Raw genomic sequence first — 21,758 nt, forward strand, 5'->3', positions numbered from 1 at the left:
TACTCCTTGGAAAAACAAATTGAAAAAAATAATACTGTTTATAATTTTTGTGCAGCATACCAGTGCTTTCATGCCTTAAAAATTAAGAAAAATTATCTACCTCTATGTGCTGCAAGATGGTCTTCAACTTCTGTTGTACCTCGAATTACTACCCACTATACTATTTATCCGCGGGATAAGGACAAGCGATGGGAAGGTAAGTAATCATTTCTATAAAATTGTTGAGACTTTTCTAGACACTTTGTATCATTTCGTAGAGGTAAACATTATATTTTTCATGATAGTGTAAAATCATCTAGTAATATTTTATAACTTTACCAAATCTGTTACATGTTAATATTCAGATAAGGAAATATTTGCAAACTTACAATAATAAATCTCAATAATAAAAGTTTATAGAACCTAAAATAAGATATACCCTGGAACGGAACCTAAGAGAACATTAAACTAGAACAGTAATATACTTAGTGTAACTCTCATGCAAAGCAGAGGGGCGATTTTTATAAATGATGCCCTAAAGGAGTGATTTTTCTCAGGTCGTAGTCATCCCAGGGTTGTTACGTATGTTTAAACCTTCTTCCCTCCAGGGGTGAACATGGAGCGGTTTGCAGAGGAGGCGGACGTGGTGATTGTGGGCGCCGGCCCTGCGGGGCTGTCAGCAGCTGCTCGGCTCAAGCAGCTGGCAGCCCAGCACGAGAAGGACATCCGTGTGTGTCTGGTGGAGAAAGCTGCTCAGATAGGTGCACACACGCTCTCCGGGGCTTGCCTGGACCCACGAGCGTTCCAAGAGCTGTTCCCAGACTGGAAGGAGAAGGGAGTATGAAAGTTGTTTTTTATACCCAGTCTCATCTTTATTGCATCTTTATTTCCAAATGCAAGGAATATGGAAAACCCTTTTCACCCAGTTCTATCTCTTAGAGGGTAATCATAGGTAGGTTTTTAATTTCAAAAGGGCCAAAAAATTGAATCATATCAAATATAGTTAAAATTTTAAGATATTAACTCATTTTTATTTAATGCCTTCTGCATGTTGTGTGTGTACTGGATTTATGAGAAGGCGTTATCTTGGGAAGATCTTTGAACAAAATATAGCTTTTTGATTTTTGAGGGTATTTCCTAACTTGTTCCATAGATGTTTATATCATTGTTCTTAATAAAGTGTTCTATAACTTTCCTAGGACATTGCAATATCTAAATCCAAAGAGGATAATATAATTTAATTTTCTAAAGAAATACATTAATAATATTCTTATAACCTAAGCAGACAGGTCGCTGGTACGATACACAGAGGACCAGGTGCTAGTTTTACTGCGCTCATCATTTGTTTGACCTGGGTTAAAATCCTGCAGTCTGTGTACCTCAGTTTTTTCTTCTGAAAGATGGGTTTTATTATACCTGTTCAAGGTATTTAAGGTTAGAATATTTAGTATCTGTGAATATACTTTGTAAAGACTGTTAAAAACCAAAATTCACCTGAGTAAATTTAAAGATCAAATTGGCTGTATTCAGTGATTCCGGGTAGCATCCCATCTAGCAAACAGAAAGGAGCTCCAAGCAGCAGCAGGAAAGGAAAGGTTTTTACAGGCAGAAACGGGGTGGGGCATGGAAGTCATAAGCAAAAGGGTTATTTCAGGGAATTCCCTGGTGGTCCAGTGGTTAGGACTCCACGATTTAAAAAAGAAAACAAAAAGGTTATTTCAGGCGCTGTCACCTTCCAGGCAGGGACTCCAGGCAGTGCCTCCAAGGACTGGTAGAGAGGCTGTCTGGTAAGATTACATTCCTTGGAGAGACTAGGAACTGAATGAGGTTAGGGTTCGGACTGGGTTTACTGAGGTGGGGCTTAGCACAAGTGACAATGCCCTCTTTTGAAAGTAGCAAGCTCCTTTAAAGTAGAAATGCTATAACTATGCCGAATTAACTTTCTCTCTTCAATGTTATTTCAAAAGTAGGTGTCATTGAATTATTATTGATATAATATCAATTCTAATAAAAACAGGTTTTCACATCCAAGTCTTATGTAGCTGGGCAGATGCAATCCATTCCATACCTCTTTACCTGTTAATTGTCTTTATCCAAAGGACAAATAAAACTTCTCTTCTGTTTGCATCAAGCAGAAAGTTACAGCCTGGAGCAGGTGCCTAGGCTAACCTCCCACAGATGCAGGGAGAGAGGAAGCCAGCCTTCCTTTCCAAAGATGGCTCCAGGGCTCCAAGAAGGACCTTCCTGGGATGCAAATTGGCATATTTAGGTTAAAAAAGATTCCCACACATCTCAAAGAGACAAAGGGATTATGTACAGAGTCAAGTTTTCCAAAGGAAGCGATAGAAGAAAAGTGAGGCCGACAGTTGCCTTTTTGACACAGTATTTTATTATTTGTATTTACCCTCACAAATACGACCTAAAAACGTCCTTTTCTCTCCTTTTGTTTCCAGGCTCCACTTAACACTCCTGTAACAGAAGATAGATTTGGAATTTTAACAGAGAAATATAGAATTCCTGTGCCAATTCTTCCAGGTAAGGAATGATAAATATTCGTAGACTAATAGAATTCCACAGCTAGAAGGAACCACATTTCATCTGGTGAAATCCCTTCCTTTTACAGATAAGAAAACTAAGACCCAGAGACTTGAAGGACTTTCCCCAAATTACATAGCTAGCTTGCGGGAAAGAAAGCAGGACCAGAGCCCAATTCTTTTGTCTTCCAGTCTAGAAGAATTGAGATAGTCTTGTAAGGCAACCAGGGATTTTTAATTTAGTTCTGTAATGTCATTTTCAATGTAATAGTTTGAACTCTAGGCCAAAATTATTAGAAAATAAATTGAAATTATAACCATAAGATGTATTTATATAGAAATTAGACGTTGACTAGAATTTGTAAATTAAGTATGTCTGTTTTTGAGATGTTTTACCCATAAAAAACTCAGACTTCTAAATCAAGCCTGTATCTGTAGGTCTTCCAATGAACAACCATGGCAATTACATTGTGCGCCTAGGACATCTGGTGAGCTGGATGGGCGAGCAGGCGGAAGCCCTGGGTGTGGAAGTGTACCCTGGCTATGCAGCCGCGGAGGTTTGTGCAGCTCTGTTCTTAATGCTTATGGGAAGTGATCTCTGTTTCTTTTGAAAAGAAACCAAGAATGGTACAGAGGTAAATAGATAAATATTTTCAAAAAGCCATAGGGTTTTAGAATTGCAAGATCAGAAGAAATCTTAACAAGATCTAACCAAAGAGTACTGCTTGAAGTCCTCGTATTGTTCCCACATCAAGTGACTGTCCAGGTTAGGACTGAATACCCTCAAGGATGAAAGAAATCTCTGATGTTTGGATTGTTGGTAATACTCTCTTCCTTAAATTGAGTAGACATTTATTTACTGTTTTATACTGTGTAGCACAAATCCGTGCCCTCCTCCAAGGAGAACCTTCCAATTATAACTATGCCCTGCTCTCCTTCCCCACCTTCACTGGTGATTTTTTTCTTTCCTAGGTTAAATGTCGTCAATTCTTGCAGCCAACCACCATGTTACATATTTTGAGTTCCTACAGTATTCTAATTGCCCTCCTCTGAATGCATTCCCTTTTTAATTGGCACCCAGAGTAAATAAACTACTTTAAGCCTGACGTACAGCAGGGCTATTACCCTCTTCATTCTAGGCAGTGTTCTTCCAATAATTTCCTCAAAATAACTCTGTGGGTAGCCATATCATACTCTAAATTCTCACTATTATTGTTGGGGAAATTATTAAAAATAAAATCTTCCCACCCAAAAAAATCACCTGTACAAATTTACAACAAGAATGAAATAGTTTTATTACTGAATGAGCATTAAACCAATACTGCAGTGCAGTTACAGGCCATCTGCTAGGGAGATTGCCGAGACAGAAAGAAAGCTCACCCTTTTACAGAGCCAGGCAGATACAGTCCTCTACATATATGTGAACCATTTCTATCCAAAGGAAAACTAAAGCTTCCTGTTTCTTCTTGACAAGTGGGAAGTGACAGCATGGAGGCCAGCATGCAGCCCAGACTTTTCCCCCAGAGGCGGGGAGACCAGACACCATCCTCCTCCATGCTCACGTTTCAGATGTGTCTCTGAGGCCCCCAGGAAACACATTGCTGAGATACAGACCTGGCAGGAGTCCTATTTAGTTTTTAACTTGATTCCCATATATCTAAGACAGAGAAAGGATTTACAGTGAAGTTTTCTGAAGGAAATGCTAAAAGAATCTGGATGAAAGAGGAGGTTCTCTTATTTTTGGCACCAGTGAAAATTCAAAAACTTTGTTTTTTCCCTTACAGTATGTAAGCCAAATAAAATACATGGTCCCTGCATTATCCTTGCCACTACTGATTTCTGGTTTCCCAGTCATACCCATGGATGTGGTTTTGCATTTCTCCTGTTCTTGACAGGAATCGGTGTCAAAGTCACAAGTAGGTGGTTCGTGGCATCCATGATTTTCACACACACACACTTACTCACTCACTCACTCACTCTTAGAGTCCCCAGGCAGCTCTCCTCTCCTCCCCAGTTTTTTGTATGCCAAAGCAGTCTTCAGGTCCAGACCACAGCCACATCCTACTGTGGATTTGTTTTCAAGGTGTCGCATCCATTGCTGCTGGTTCCTGTTTCACCTTTCCACTCCCATGCTTTCTGCTCTGAGATTCTAGTTCTTTCCTGTCCAAACAGCGTTTTCCTCCAGAGGAAACAGAAACCAAGTAAGAGAGAGAATTGCCATTTCTCATCTTCAGAATCATACCTTTGACCAGTTTTCCCTCTTACTTCATCGTCCAGAAATAAACTTTGATCACCCTTGGGCTGTCTTCAGCCCCTCTCTGTTTTGTCTTGTTGTTTGGGTGTTTGGTTTTGGGGTCTGGGCTCACTGGGGACAGAGGCTTTCCTGACACCATCCTCGGCCCACCCACCTGATAGTCCAGGCTGTCCCGGGCCCTGACTCCAGGTTCTGGGTACGTCCCTTTGACCTCTGAACTCAGCAGAGGGCCTCCCGTTGCATCTTCCTGGCTCCTTCATTGTCCCCTCTGGCAGCTCCCCCTGTTATTCCTCGTCAGATCAGGGCATTTCCTTCATTTCCAGCTGTTCGAGCTGTGTTCTGTTCTTCTACAAGGGAGTATCTTAGAAGCACGTCTCTTTTTTTTTTTTTTTGGCCTGAACATCTTAAGCCTGTGTTTCTATAATTTAGAGAATAAGTTCACCTAAAAAATTAATGGCTATTTATTGTTTCTTTGCAAGGCCAGCATGAATCCCTAGATGATAACAAAATATATTTTCATTCTAGATCCTTTTTCATGAAGATGGTAGCGTGAAAGGAATTGCCACAAACGACGTAGGAATACAGAAAGATGGTGCACCAAAGGTAGGCACGTGAACAGTTCCATGCTTAGCAAACTGATAGTAAAAGATAAAGAATCGACTCACACTCAATAATTTAGTGTTGCTACAAACTACACAGTAATTAAGTGCATGTTAGAGTAAAATTAATAATATGGAATTTTTCTCACATTGTTAAAAAGTAAAAACGTCTTTGAACTAAACATAATTTAGGCAAGTAGACATAACATGTTTAAGAATAATTTTCTTAAAAGATAAAAACATGACTCATACAAATATAAAACAAACACAGGTCAAAGATTTTATTGCACTCAGTATTTAATGAGAGAGTCAGTAAGATGTTGCAACCAGCTCAGGGAGAATCAAAACCATACGCACGCGTCAGCTGCTGGGTCACCTCCATGGCCTCCGCTCCTGTGGACAGGAGTCGTTTGCATTATTCCTGTCAGCAATGCTGGTAGAGTCTTTGGCAGGATTTTGACATCTTTTGGTAAATATAAAACCGATTGCCTTCCTCTCTTTCAAAATTATCCTGGATGGCCTTCTGGTTTTCACAGCTTGTTATTTTTGAATTTGTTAAAGTAGAGCTCTTAGGACTTGGATCTCACACTCTGTAAGATCCCTTGGAAGGACAAGGAAAACATACCTTGCTTTCCTATAATAACAAAAACAAAACACAAATTAACTTCTTGATAAACTAACTTGTCTGTTCATATTTAATTGATTGTCTTAATTTCTCAACTAGATTAGAAGCTCCGTGAAGGCAGAGATCATGGCAGGTTACTCCAGAGCTAGCATAGTGCCAGGTAATGCCAGGGCCTCAGTAACGATCTGTCAGCTCCTAGTTAGTCCTTCTCTCTACCATTCTAGAACAGAGCTGGGCGTTTAGTCTAGAGTTTCCTCGGGCAGATCGTCCTGCTTCTCACTCCTTCCTGCTTGGAGATGAGCAAGTGCCAAAGCTCCTAAGTCTTTCCTGTGTCATTGTTCTTCTAAGTGGCTTGACTGGCTCCACCACAGTCACGTGAGGCCTTGGGGCTCAGCCTGTCCTACAGCGAGGCCCGAGAAGCTGTCTTGTAACAAGCCCCAGGGATTCCAATGCATAGCCAGGTTTGCAAACAACTATCATCTCATCCTACTTCTCCTAAAGTGGCATGTGCCCACAGCACAGAAAGCCAAACTGATAGCAGGAGTTCGCAACAAAGTAAGGGTTTACTGCAGGGCGCCCAGCAAGGGGGTGGGAGACAAGCCTCAGATCCACTCTAGCTTGGTCTTTGGGTTGGGGGTGTTTTAAAGCAGAAGAATAAAGAAGCTAGAATGAATCATCAGCTCGTGATGTTTCTTACTCTAGTTCGAGAATCAGGGTGTGTCTGGTTTATGACCCTGTGACCATGGCTGGGGGGTCCATGGGCTCATCTTGCCCTGGAGAAACAGCCTGAGTTTATATGTTCATGATGAGATTTATAACAGCAGCTTTAGTACATTAACTATGTTACCAGTGACAGCCATTGTCGTCATCTGACTGGTTGATTGGTGTTCATTGAGCACAGGAGGAGGTCAGAGGGCTCAGAAAGGGAATAAAATTCTGGATTGAGAAATGAACCATAAACTTGGTAAGGGAACTCGGTTTTGTGGCTTTTTGGGTTTTGTTTTCGTTTTTGGTTTTGGGGTTTTTTTTTTTAAGTGGTACATGGTATTTTTTTATTGACTTATTGAGAAGAGAGTAAGCATTGTCCAAGGCATAGTTTGGTAGAGGAATGACTGCTATTGTCTTTTTTTATTATTATTATTAATTTTTATTGGAGTATAGTTGCTTTACAATGTTGTATTAGTTTCTGCTGTACAGCAAAGTGAATCAGCTATATATTTATATATATCCCCTCTTTTTTGGATTTCCTTCCCATTTAGGTCACCACAGAGCATTGAGTAGAGCTCCCTGTACTATCCAATAGGTTCTCATTAGTTATCTATTTTATAAGTAGTGTCAATAGTGTATATGTGTCAGTCTCAGTCTCCCAATTCATCCCACCCTTCCTTTCCCCCTTGGTTTCCATACATTTGTTCTCTATGTCTGTGTCTCTATTTCTCCTTTGCAGAAATACCATCTATACCATTTTTCTAGATTCTACGTGTATGTGTTAATATATGATATTTGTTTTTCTCTGACTTTACTTCACTCTGTATGACAGTCTCTAGGTGCATCCTTTCTCTGCAAATGGCACAATTCCATTCCTTTTTATGGCTGAGTAATATTCCATTGCATATATATACCACATCTTCTTTATCCATTTCTCTGTTGATGGACATTTAGGTTGCTTCTATGTCCTGACTATTGTAAATAGTGCTGCTGTGAACATCGAGGTGCTTGTATCCTTTTGAATTCTGCTCTTCTTAGGGTATATGCCTAGGAGTGGGATTGCTGGGTCATATGGTAGTTCTGTTTTTAGTTTTTAAGGGACCTCCATACTGTTCTGCATAGTGGCTGTACCAGTTTACATTCCTACCAACAGAGTAGGAGGGGGAACTCAGTTTTAAGGGGACTCAGTAATAATAATAATAAAAGAATATTGTTGTCCTATATTCTTTCCTGTGTTAAGGCTATTCTTTTCTATATTATAATCATTTAATTGTAAATTGCATTTTATTCTTTAAAATTTTTTGTATTTAATATTACAACATTGAAGCACACAAACTCCCCTGTTCTTATAGTTCTTTTTGTGTGTATCCTCATGGTATGTGTCCAAATGTATATTTTTGTGTCCTGTGCTTTGTAGTTGTAAAAATGTATATTTTATATATTGTGTTTATATAGATATAAAAGCACAGAAGAGTACAGTGGAATCTCAGTAGTTTGAGCTCCAAAATCTAAGTTTTTAAGTTTACTTTCCCGTGGAGTGGGGAGTGGAGAGAACCGGGGGTGGAGTCTGTGTGCTCCGCTCCATGTATCCCGTCGTGGTCAGGCTTCCTCCCGCCCTTGCACTGAAACACTCTCGTCGCTCACAGACTCCTCCGCCTGGCTGTACCCAGTTCCCTGTCCTCTCCCTCAGCCTCTGATGGGCAGTGCTGGCACAGCTGAATAACTTCCTCCTTCCTGAAACACTGTCTGGACCTGGCTTTTCCCTCCATCTTCTGCTTTTCCTGGTATTTCACAGCCCTTCCTGCTGCCTTTGCTTGCTCTCCCTCTGCTCCCTGTCCTCTAAATATCCAGTGACAGGGCTTGAAACACCTCTCCCCTGAGTCCCAGAATCATGTGTCCTACCACTCAGTCAGTAGCTCTAATCTTAGGTCTAATAGGCACCTTACTGTCAGAATTCTGAGGTGGACGTTTTCACATCTCCGAGGTTAAGTAACTTGCCCAGGGTCAGGCCTCTGTTAGGTAGGGACTGGGATTGGAACAGAGGCGCTGTGGCTCCAAGGCTGCTCATTGAACAGTAAGGGGCGTATTGCCTCCAAGAGGTGGTGGAAATATACTGAGGGGTATTTCAGTTCATTAAGATTGAATTGTTTTATAAGTGGTGCTGGGTAAACTGCATATTCACCCAGAAGCAGAGTTGGACTTTAACTTTTTTTGCAAATTCTGATGATTTCTTAAAACAATAAAAAAATTGGAAAGAAATCTAGATTCTAATTACAAACTAGGCTTAGGGTAAGCCATCCTATAAAAAGAAATTAGAAACCTGTAGGAGACAGGCCTTTTTTAACTATTTAAAAATTAAACACTTCTGTATACCAAAAATACTGTAGCGTCTGTATATAAACAGTAGATTGGGGAAACATTTTTGGCTACCCATAGTATCTGAGCACTTTTCTCTTAACAAGAAAAAAGAGAACACATTAGAAAAACGGGCAAAATCTTGCAATATGACAGTAGACAGAAGAGCAGATCCCGGTGAGCACTAACCACTAGCTGGGAGGCAGGTCCTTCAAGGGCTCTTGTCTGGGGCCCACAGCTCCCATGCCCGCCCCTCGCAGAGGCCTTTCCTGCTCCTCCCAGCCCCTCTGCCAGCGCCCGTGCGCTCCTCCGCGGCACGCAGTCAGCTTCGTCCTTGCACACCTGCGTAGTTATTTATATTTAACGCTGCCTCTGTGCCTCACCCCAGGGAAGGGGTGTTTTTCTCTCATCTCTGACCCAGTGCCTAGCGTAGAACCTGGCACACTGGAAGCACTCGGTTGATATTTCTTGAGTCAGAAAGAAAAAGATGCTGAAAAGAGTAATCCTGAAAATGCAAATTAAAATAGCGGCGAGTTAGCACTGCACTTCGCAAAACCGTAACAGGAACAGTTACAGTGTCACTAGCTGAAAATAGGGTCTTCTTACACCCCTCAGGTGGAAATGCAAATTGTTCAGGCTTTGGGAAAGCAGTTGGGAATATTGCGTAAAATAAAAGTAGGTGTGCACCTCTATCCCTGGCTTACAGGAATAAAAGCACCAGTGTTATGAGGATGCATATACAAGGTGTGTGTTTTATAACATTGCTAATCGTCGCAAATAAACTGCAAACAGTGAATGCTGTACCTGTTAGCACAGTGGCTGGGTAACCTACTGTGTTCCCAAACGGACCACTGCCCACTGTTAAAGAGAAAGATTTGAGCCACACGATGACTTGAAAGATTTCCATGAAGTATTGTGAGAACTGTAAGATACAGAAGAGTTTGTATTATCTGATCCTATTTTTGTGAAATAAATCAGAAACCAGAGAAGTTTAGGTGTCTACATAAGCATCTCAGTACATAGGTGCGTATGTATATATATTGGGGTAAAACTTCACGTGCTAGGCTGTTAACAGGGTTTATAGACGAGTGAAGTGTAGTAAGAGGAAGGAGACAAGAACAGATCCAAAGATGCTGAGCAAAGTCACTTGTAGGACATGTGTGCATATATCTAACGTGGGTGAGCTCTGCACAAGAGAAACACAGCGTTACGTGAAAGATGTTCAGACTCGTAACCAGAGGTGTGAAATTAGTAATGAAACAGTTCTTACCATTTAGACTGAAAATATTCAGCACCATGGATATTAATCTGAGCCATGCTTATAATAGTGAAACACACTACAATAACCTAAGTGTCCAATTATTGAGAGTTGGTTGAAAAGCTAGAGGAATCTGTTCAAGCATTAAATATAAATGCTTTATTTGGTGTATATTGCCTTAGGCAAATCACTTTATAATATAATGTAAAAACAGTTATAAAATCGTTTTTCCATTTAAACCATTTTTTATGAATGTGTCTGTGTACACACAGTACGTGTAAACATATGAATGAAGAATATCCAGAAATATATATTTCATAGGAGACTTTCCTTGTTATTCTGCATTCCTTTGTTCAATGTCTTTATTGAGTACCTACCTACCATGTGCCAGACATAAGTGCAAAATACAGAGAGCAAGAGAGAGGGAGAGAAAGACTTTGTAATTGTAGCTTTTTTTTTCCCCTTGGAAAAACATTTCAGTTTTACAATATACATCCTGGCAATAGAGAACAAGTAAAATTAAAGTGAGAAAAGCAGGTAGCTAAAGAGTATGTCTAGGATGATCCTGTTTGTGTTAGAAGGATATAAATAGACTCATGTAGTTATTTATTCATGGAAATTTTCTAGCATGATTCACAAGAAATCTGTTAATGGTGTTTTTTGCTTCAAATCATGGGACTGGAAAATCAGGAACAATGGGGAAATGGCCTTTCACTTTAAAAAAAATTTTAATTATGTAAGTTTCAGGTGTCCAGCATTATAATTAGATATCTGTATACACTGGAGAGTGATAACCACAAGTCTGGTTACCCCCTGTCACCACACACTTGACCCCCTTCACGCATTTCGCCTACCACCCTTCACTTCTCACTGTACATTCATTTGTACATAATTTTTTGGGGGGATGAGCATGCTTTATTTGTTTTTTTAATTCTTACAAACTTAACTTCTGAAGTGAAAAAATATATATGACAAAGACACAAGATACATTATAAAATTTAAATTAGATTCCACTTACAACAGTACTTAGTTCTATTAATAAAATTATACATTTGCACCTTCTTTTCTAGACCTGAATCATATAGTTCAATTCAAAACTAACCAGAATGTGAATATTTTTTACATCGTCAAATGTTGCAAATTAACATGTTCTTATTTCTCAGACAACTTTTGAGCGGGGACTGGAACTGCATGCCAAAGTCACGATTTTTGCAGAGGGCTGCCACGGACACCTGGCCAAGCAGCTGTACAGGAAGTTCGACTTGCGGGCCAACTGTGAGCCCCAGACGTATGGGATCGGGCTGAAGGAGGTACCACATTTGCTGGTGTGATCTTCATGTGGAAAGATGAAGCTTACATTCATCTGTATAGTCGTGTGGCTTATAATATTGGTTTAATTTGATAGTTGTTATATTTTTCATTAATCTGAAATGTTCATAGTGACTGAAAATACTGAGAATGTTTTTCAAGGGGCTAGAGAATATTACTAATCAAATTTCACAACTATCTAAATTGTGTCTGCTTGTTCTAATTGTTTTATCAAATGTTGATTGAATTAAGTCTTGAATTTGAAAATATTTGTAACATTGATTTTTTTTCATTGTAATGCCATCTGCCCTAATAGGATTTGACCTGTTATCCACAAGCTCTCTGTAAGATGACCACATCTTGCAAGATATTCAAAATTATAATATAAAGATAGTTTAGTTTATGACATATATACACTCAGCCATAGTATTTTGATCTGCAGCCTAAAATTTAATTAGGTTGTGTTGTATGTTTTCTCATTTTATCTAATCTCTAGTCTGTTTTCCCAAACCTTAGGTTTATTAGCCTATAAGTTTCATTAAAACTCGTTTGTTAAAAATTTTTTTAGGGTAAAGCTCAGAAAGGTTCAAATTCTGTTTGTAACTAGATTCATTATATTGTGAATAAGGGCTTAATTGCTTTGGCAGGTTGCACGTAATTCTATGTGACGGCACATGATACCTGATTTTTAGATAATATTTCCTGTTGGAATTGTTGCTGAAAATTTAAAACTAACCATTCTGAAAATAGGATGATCAATTTGCTTCAGTCTGGGAGAGGGTAGTGAAGGAGGGAATACACTTTACTGAAAAAAAACTATAAAGTACAGATCTGAAGTGCAGGGCTCAGTCCATTTTTATGAGGCGAAGATGCCCATGTAGCCACTACCTGAATCAAGGTGTAGATGGTTACCAGCACCTCATCTCTTCAGTGGCATTTCCTGCAATCGCATGAATGCCTTACCCATTTGAGAACCTAATTAATGTCTTAAAGAGTTCCTAACTTTCCTGACCTATTTCTTTAGTCGAATTCATCCTGCTGCAGTTTGATGTCATTTTTCTGGGATAGTTGAAGTACTTTTTATGTGTTTCTCTTATTACAGCTTTTCACTTGTAACTTTCATAAATAAGACATAAAACTTAGCAAGTTTTATACATGTGGTGACATAAACCATCTAAATAATACTCTAAGGACTTTCTTTTCTTAAGTTATGGATTATTGATGAGAAGAAGTGGAAACCCGGGAGAGTCGATCACACCGTCGGCTGGCCCCTGGACAGACACACCTATGGGGGCTCTTTCCTCTACCACCTGAATGAAGGGGAGCCCCTCGTAGCGCTTGGCTTCGTGGTAAGTTATAGCCCCGCGATGGGAAGTTCCACTGTGAGAGCCACCGGGTCTTCAGTGTTACAAAACCAGGCTTTTGAATCTGAAGAATGTAAAAGGCTTCTCATTTAAAGCTTCCTTTCTGCTTTTATGTGAAGTGCTATGGCCACTGTAGACAATAGACTACTGCAGCTCACATAGCTTTAGTAGAGTGGCTACTATACGCCAGGCCCTGTGCCGGATGCTTCCCTGGGCATCCTGTTCCATGAAAATCCTGTGAAGTTGGTCTATTCTTGTTACTAATGGGAAAACTGAAGTCCAGATGAGCTGTAAACAGCCTTCCCAACACACCCATTAAGTGACAGAGGCAGGATTCACGCCCAAACCTGTCTGACCTGAAGCCTGTGTCCACTGTGGCACGCCGCCACAGGAAATGCAGTCCACACTGGGGCTGTACCTGTAACTTTTTAAAACAGGAGCATTTTCCCCCTTTTGGCCACTTGCATCTGTTCAGTAAATTACATTTTGAACATTACAAGGAATGGAAAAATAACATGAGTTACTGCACCTTGCAGTTGGTTGCAGCTTTGTAGTTTAATGTCATGATTAGACTCGTGTATGACACGATGTTCAATTTATGCATTATTGATGTGTTCAGTGCATCACCTTGTTTAGTTTTTATAGTGACTTAATCTTTTCAAAGCAAAAAAGGTTTGGCTATTAATTTCAGCATTTCATAATGCCATGTAAAATATAACCTCCAATATTTCTTGCCCTCTTTCTTGTAAGTGTGATTACATTTTTTTCCTTCATTTTTACCTCAGTAGTACTGTGTAGAGCATATTAGTTTATTTCTAGAATTGGTACTGATAAATGAATGATAAATTATTACAACTTTTTGTAGAAACATAATGCAAGATACTTAACTACAAAAATTTTTCTAATTTGGACTTTGATTTACAGATCACAGTGATTTATTAGTATGTTCTCAATGTTTTAAGTTCTGCCAATTATAAACACATGGTATCCTTTTGTTTACCCTTTCTTTTCCAAACAGATTTTATTCAGTTATTTATTTAAATTTGAGTCATTGCATATATTTCTCCAAGTACTTTAAGTACAAGCAATGCAATGTACATGTTTTCTGGTAAGCATTGCTCATGCTTCAGCTTGATATAATTTGAAATAAAAATGTCTAATTTAAATATAAACATTTTAAGGTTGGTCTAGACTATCAAAATCCATACCTAAGTCCATTTAGAGAGTTCCAGAGGTGGAAACACCACCCCAGCATCCAGCGAACGTTGGAAGGTGGGAAAAGGATTGCGTATGGTGCCAGAGCCCTCAATGAAGGTGGCTTTCAGGTAACACTTCCCACTTTTTTATTCCTTATTTCTGTATCATAAATTCAACACTGAAACATAAGGTTTCAACTCTGTCAACTTTAAGTAGAGAATAGAAGGTTATCTCTTAGGAAGAAAATTTAAGTAAGCAAAGCACCCTAGTATTTATAAAAGTGTACCACACCAGAGTTAAATAAATTACACTATGAATTTAGTTTTAAGGATATATTGATTTCTAGAGAAAAATTCATGAACTCTTTTTGTTTGTTGGGTTTTTTAAACCAGAAAATTTAGACTATATGATCCAAGATCTTTTCCTTTATTCCTTAGCTGCCAGGAAACTCAAGGACAAATGTAGTTTTCAGCAAAGGTAATTAATTCATCTCAACTACCTAGTAACATCCATGCCTTTTAGGTGGCCTCAGTTAAGTTTTTACCCTTAATTGTCCTGTTTTAGTATATGTTCAAGATAAATCCTATCGAATGCAGTTAATTTACTAAGTGTATACTAATTAAACAATGAAATAAGAGCTAGATAGCTAACTATGATAAAAGCTTGTAGAACTGTTATGGAAATAGTATTACATAGGTAAGATGATCTGAAAATCAGCTCTAAAACTTAGACCAAATGACTTGGTCAAGTTACTTAACTCCTCGGGCCTTAAGGGATCATCTGTAAAATAAAGATGATCCCTCTGTCTCTAATATTCTAGGACTCTAGAACAGTTTTGGAAATTGGATGTCTTTTTTTTTTTTTAATCTGTGGTAAAAGCAACAAATAGATCATAGAAAATTGAGGAGAAAAGTTGACTTAACCTTTAAAGTGAAGTTCTGAATATATTATTACTATAATAGTAATTCATAAAGTGAAGTAAAATCATAGCTAAATTATGAATGTCATAACTAGAACCTTAAAATAACACTTTCTCTAATTTCCATTGCTGTGGGGTTACCTCTCATGAAGTTGTTTTTGTTTCTAGAGTAGTTATTCATTTGCAGTAGAATTTATTAAATTGCCTATGTTCAAGCCCACTAAACTTTTGAATAATGTGCATAATAGCTACTGCCAGCCTAATTCTGTGCTTCTTAATTTATAGTATAAAGGCTTCTGTATATTCAGTAGTACATACAGATTTGTATTTACAACACTGCTTTGTGTGCTTCAGTGTCTCAGGTGATCTTTAGATGGGCAGGAAGAGATGACCACACACACACGCTTACCTAAATTTTCTGATTTAATTAGTCAAGGATTCAGGAACTTACTTCCATTAAGTTTTTGAAGAACCTTAAGAGGCAAAATTTGGAACATTCAATTTTATTTGGGGCTAACAAATATTACAATTTTTTCTCTTTTCTTCAGTCTGTAGCAAAGCTCACCTTTCCTGGTGGGTTTCTAGTATTTAGCCCCAGTTTAATGGATGTCCAGAATATGTTTCTCAGTACAACTTTTCCTGTAACTGTCCACACAGGGTAGGGTCCTCCCAGAACTGGAAAACACACATTTCTCTTGGGCCATAACATTTCTATTCTTAGAACTTAAGCACCCCTTTGGAAGATTTTGCACTAGCACTCTATGTCCTTTTATTAAACTTTAGTCTTCTGGTTCCTGAATCAAACTCGGGATTAGCAAGGCCACAGCCTTATTTGAGAAAAGCATTGTCCTTGTCCAGGTTCCTAACCATTACCTCTGTTTTCAGCTCCTAGCGTTCCAGAAAGCCCCTCCTCCCTCTCGTCTGCTCTCTGGTCCCAGTCTGTTGCTCTTTTATCTACGTGGTTCTGATACTGAGTTTGGTCTGAGAACCAGTCATACACTCACTCGCCACATGCACCGTGGAGGGACCTGGGCCCCATCCTTCTTTTGCCAGCATTCCTTTAGCCTCCCACGCCCCGCCCCTTTTGCTTCTCACCACTTCTCCCTGGCAGTTAGACCTGTGTAACTGATGGGAGCTGGGCCAAGTCCCCTCAGTGTGGGGGCTGATGGCGGGGGTCTCCCTGTTGACATCCCCTCCTCAGGGTCCCTCTCAGCACCACTGGCCAGACTGTCTCCACCCACCACTTTCTCAACAAGTCCCGCTGCATACTTTAGGAAGCCTCCGGAGAAGGAAAAATGCGGGAGGAAAGAGCAGCTCCACTGGCTCTCTTTTTTTCCTTTTCACACTGTAGATTACAGTAGTTTCTCATGCAGACAGTCTGTAATTTAGCTGCTACATTGTGGGGCTAAAGCAAAATTATCACCACTCTTTATTACACTGTTTTCCATCAGAGGTGTATACTGAGGCCCAAACAACCATCTTAAAATTTATTTTGGAAATTCAGTTTATTCTTAGGTTAATGAAAATATATTATTTAAGGTAGTAGCTAATTGTGGCTATGCCATGATTACAGCCTAGGTTTCCATCCCCGGAGATGAAGGTAAAACAAGAAGGTATGTAGAGCAGGGGGCCCTCCTTAGGGTCGCTCTCAGCACCACCCGGATCCCTGCTGGGAACCGGGCCCCACAGCAGTAGGTCCATCTGCTGCTCCCCGTCACTCCCCATCGCTCGTGTTACCGCCTGAACCATCTTCCCCCCACCCCCAGCCCGTGGAAAAATTGTCTTCCACAAAACCGGTCCGTGGTGCCAAAAAGGTTGGGGACCACTAATGTAGAGTTAAGATAACATCCTTTGTAAATCACGTTACCCAGAATGCGTGTAAAAGCAGATCACAATTTAGATAATAGTCATCCAGGTTTAGAGAACATTTTTAATTATGACATGGATATGTGTAAATAAAAGCATTTTATTTACATGTTAATGCTCTGGTCTTACATCTTTCTCATGTACGTCATGGGGAGGGAGATAGAAAAAGTCTTAATAGAAAAAGAGTAATAGTTCTGATCCTCATTTTTAGGGGAGGAAAAAAAAGCTGCCCTTGCTCTGATTTTTCCCTTCACTGTGTTCATTTTCATGTAATTTTTTTTCCAGTTTTTCCGTACAGCTTTAAAAGAGGCTATAATTTAGAGTATTCGGTTTTGTTTGGACTAACAGATGCACTTTGACTGTTTCTTTCCTCAGTCTATACCAAAGCTCACCTTTCCTGGGGGCTTACTAATTGGTTGTAGCCCTGGTTTCATGAACGTTCCCAAGATCAAAGGGACCCACACAGCAATGAAAAGTGGAATTTTGGCAGCAGAATCTATTTTTAATCAACTAACTAGTGAAAATCTCCAGTCAAAGACAGTAGGTAAGAACTTCCTATTTATTCTCAGGTTCTTCACGGGGAAATTTAAGAAGAAGCTATTTAAACATACACTCAGTGTACAGATAGAGCATGACAATAAATACAATTAAAAATCTTGGTGGTGTTTGTTTATTTCATTGGACATTAAAAGACACGGTGGGAGTGTCCCTTTACACAAAGCATTGAAATGCCTGCTGTGCAAAGCAAACTATGGCCTGCTCCCAGTGGATGAGGTTTCTATGGCCACGTTCTGTTTCGTGAACTGGAAAGTAGAGCAGGGCCAGTGATGTCCCCTGCCCTGGAAATGCATTCAACGTGAGGGTCCCATATCACGTCACACACACGCCCAGGTGGACCCTCACCAGCCCCCGGGCCTTCACTCCAGGGCAGGCAGCGGAGTCCAGGGCTACAGGCCTGGCCACAGACGCCTCAGGGGACCCTTCATCCAAGGACACCGTCTTCTCAGGGGTTCTCAGCTCTTCTCCAAGTACAGCCGGAGCTGCCCCACCTCCGCCTTCACCTCCCGTCACCCTCCATCCCAGCCATGCTGCCGCTTCCCAGATCCTGTGGGTGCCCAGCTCACAGCCAACCCCCGAGCTCCCTGCACCTCAGCTCAGACCTCTGTCTGGTGGCCTTATATTGATCGTACCAGTCAACCTGTAAAACACGCGTGCACGTGCGCGCGCACACACGTACACACACGCACAGCACTCCCAGCCCCTCTCCCTGCACTGCTCCCTCTACCATGTTTTCCACCTGTCAGCTCTGCTCACTATATGATGTACTTATTGATCAGCTTTGTCTCCTTGGACGGAAAACTCTGAGAGCAAGGACTTCATTCACTGTGAACACAAACCACAGGAGCAACTCAGTAGATACTCGATAAATAAGCCATATCCATCGGAGTCAGGTCACCGACACTCCTCCAGATGGATTGTACCTTCAGGTGTCCCCATAGACACGGGCCTGGGGGAGCGGGGGTGAGGGAGGGGCTTCGGGGGGCAGACCAGGCCGGGCCAGTTCCTCCAATCTCCTCGCCAAGTGTGTTGTCCCTGCCAGGTGCCAGCCCGCCTCACACCATGCACGTACACACAGCCCCTTGCAAGCAGGGGTTCCACGCCGGTAGGGCCAAGCGGGTAGGTCACTGGGTCCAGGTGGAGGGGGTGTGGGGCCACTTATTGTGGAGCTCCCGGCAGGTCACGAGAACTAAGATGTTCTATTAGAGATTAAATGTGGGCCCCTTTAGGTGTTGTCATTTCCTAGGGCTGCCACAACAAAGCACCACGACTGGGTGGCTTATGTATTTGGAGTTCTGAAAGCCAGCACTTTGAAGTTACGGTATTGGCAGGACCACACTGTCTCCAAGTCTCCAGCTCCTGGAATCCCCAGGCATCCCTCGGCTCCTGGCAGAGCAGCGCCAACCTCTGCCTTGTCTTCCCCTGGCCGCCTCCTCTGTGTCTGTGTGTTGTCTTCTAAGGACACCAGTCATTGGACTAAGGGCCCGGTCCACGCTAGTAGGACCTCATCCTAACTCATTACACTGGCAGCGACCCTGTTCTGACCCATTCTGAGACAACTAGGGGTTAGGACTTCAAAATGCCTTTTTGGACGGACACGGTTCAACCCATAACAGGGAGAAGCATTTCACTGATCAGTTCTGAAATCTCTCACCTTCATAGGTATCATAAACTATCTTAGCTTCCTTTTTCAAGTTCACTGAATTTTGAAACTAATTTTCCATGCTACCAGTGTGGCCTCACTGCCTGTTAACACCATGTCAGATGGTTGTCTTTTTGGAAGATGTCAACATTTATACACGAAAGATTCGTCAAGTGTGGTCTTATATGACTGCCTCCTTTTTATAATTATGTTAGTCGTTATTTCAGTAGCGAAATGCCTTGACAATAAGTGTTTTATAATCCTTGTGCCAATTTCACACTTAACATTTCATGGTTTTAATAAAAAGGACTTGATGTAACTGAATATGAGGACAATTTGAAGAAATCATGGGTGTGGAAAGAGCTCTATGCTGTCCGGAACATCAGACCATCCTTCCACAGCATCCTGGGTGTGTACGGAGGCATGATTTACACTGGAATCTTCTACTGGATATGCAGAGGGATGGAGCCCTGGACTCTCAAACATAAAGGTAATTCCAGCCTATCTGACTATGCCAACTTAAAAAAAATACACAATGTGAGAGTTGCGAGTTGAGTTTTATTTGGGGCAAAAAGAGGGCTGCAGCCTGGAAGACAGCGTTTCAGATAACTCTGAGAATCTGCTCTGAGGAGGCGAGGGGAGAAGCCAGGATATATAGGAGTTTTGCAATAAAGGGCAGGGAATGATAAAAGATTACTGTTAAAGAAAACAGTAAAGATATCTCAAGTTTAAGGAATTCAGTGCTATGGGAAGATGCAAGAGTCTGGGCTCACTGAAATCATTCCTTTGATATACACCTCAGTTGTCTGGGGCCAGTGTCCTGTACTTTCACATCCTGAGTTTCCTCAGGGCTCACACAGGGAGTGGCTGCAGTCTGATGGCTGCTAGGTGGCAGGTGTTCTTTTCAGCCCTGAGTTTCCTCAGGGCCCACCAGCTCACGTTGGATGACTGTGACATCCTTTATTGATATGACAGGAAATATTTCCATTTATAAATATTCCATTTATCACTTATTAACTCAGAAACGGGATCCAGTAAGTAGGGAAGAAGGTGAACTTTGTCACTTTACTGTTTTAAACTTGCTTTGTTAAAGAAATGATCAATTCAGTATCTTTAGGAGAACAGGATATTATTGTCAGCAGAGGGCTGAAGTCTTACTTCTTTAGTAAAATATTTACAAGTTTTGATTAAAATGTCTAAGGAAGCACTTTAAAATTAGTTACATTTTTACTAAAACTCTTCCTCAAAACTTTGGAAGGTTCTGACTCCAGTCAGCTCAAGCCAGCCAAGGACTGCACACCTATCGAGTATCCAAAACCTGATGGGCAGATCAGTTTTGACCTTTTGTCATCCGTGGCTCTGAGTGGCACTAACCATGAACACGACCAGCCAGCACATCTGACCTTGAAAGATGATAGCGTGCCTGTACACAGAAACCTGTCCGTGTACGACGGGCCTGAGCAGCGGTTCTGCCCTGCAGGTCAGTGCGCTCCTTTCCGTCCGCTCCTGAAACACAAGTATTTGCTTTAAGCACATTAGAAATAGGTTTCTGTTATTTTAAATTTCTCTTTCTAGTGCTTGGAAATTGTAAATGACTCCTACATCCAGCTTCTTTTTGAAAATTCACTATTCTTATGGTTCTTACTCTTAATTAGCAGTGTTAGTGCAGTAGGGATTTCTTGTGAAGCCTGATTTAGATGGCACTTCTCAAAAAAAGCCTTTCTCTGTTTACCCTCAGCCCAAGGTAAGGATTACGGGAAAAAGCACCAAACACCTCTTTCTATGTTCACATGACTTAAAAAAAATCTTTTGTCACGGCTGTTCCTGTCTACATATATATGTATGCTCACATACACACACATATATACATGTATGGTATGTGTGTATAAATATATAGTCCAAAATACTAGGTTTGGGCCACATTCAGCTTAGGGAAATGCTTCCAGACTTAAAATCCATCATGGATACTGTATCTTTCAGTGCTGAGCTTTCAGCTAGAATTATAGTAGGAACTGGGTCTCAAGTGCTGGTAGAACAGTATTCAGATAAGTCAAAATCAGTACATTCTGGACAAGAACATAAGCTCTGTGAGGGCAGGGACCTTGACTGTCCTTGGACTTTAGTTTTTAATCATGTCTGTCATCTCACTGGGTTGTAAGCTGAGGGTAAGGACTGCTCTCATTTGTCTTTGCGGCCGTAGTGCACATAAATACATACGAGCAGACCTTGTTTTATTGCACTTGGCAGATAGTGCATTTTTTTACAAATTTAAAGTCCCTGGCAACCCTATGTTGAACAAGATTACTGGTGCCATTTTTCCAACATTTTCTCACTTCATATGTCACATGTAGTAATTCTTGCAAAATTTCAAACTTTTTCTATTATATTTGATACTGTGATCAGTGATCTTGGATGTTACTACAACTCACCGAAAGCTTAGCTGATGGTTAGCATTTTTTAGCAATAAAGTGCCTTTTAAGTAAGGCATGTACGTTGTTTTTAGACATAATGCTATTGCACACTTCACAGAGTAGTGTAAATGTAACTGTTACATATGCACTGGAAACCAAGAAATCCAGTGTGACTTGCTCT

General features: G+C 40.6%; 1 protein-coding gene across 2 annotated transcripts in view; it reads left to right on the top strand.

Annotated features, from left to right (window-relative positions):
* ETFDH (electron transfer flavoprotein dehydrogenase) overlaps window positions 1–21,758 on the top strand; it is a 38,687-nt gene that overhangs the window by 16,259 nt on the left and 670 nt on the right. For both annotated transcript variants that reach the window (XM_057726467.1, XM_057726468.1), the window contains exons 2-12: window positions 56–196; window positions 588–817; window positions 2,433–2,514; window positions 2,952–3,070; window positions 5,293–5,370; window positions 11,476–11,622; window positions 12,829–12,969; window positions 14,166–14,309; window positions 17,342–17,510; window positions 19,474–19,656; window positions 20,425–20,646. In XM_057726467.1, coding sequence (XP_057582450.1) covers window positions 56–196; window positions 588–817; window positions 2,433–2,514; window positions 2,952–3,070; window positions 5,293–5,370; window positions 11,476–11,622; window positions 12,829–12,969; window positions 14,166–14,309; window positions 17,342–17,510; window positions 19,474–19,656; window positions 20,425–20,646 — 1,656 coding nt within the window. The remainder of the gene's footprint in view (window positions 1–55; window positions 197–587; window positions 818–2,432; window positions 2,515–2,951; window positions 3,071–5,292; window positions 5,371–11,475; window positions 11,623–12,828; window positions 12,970–14,165; window positions 14,310–17,341; window positions 17,511–19,473; window positions 19,657–20,424; window positions 20,647–21,758) is intronic.

This window comes from Hippopotamus amphibius, chromosome 3 (assembly GCF_030028045.1).
Source record: "Hippopotamus amphibius kiboko isolate mHipAmp2 chromosome 3, mHipAmp2.hap2, whole genome shotgun sequence".
Classification (NCBI taxonomy): domain Eukaryota; kingdom Metazoa; phylum Chordata; class Mammalia; order Artiodactyla; family Hippopotamidae; genus Hippopotamus; species Hippopotamus amphibius.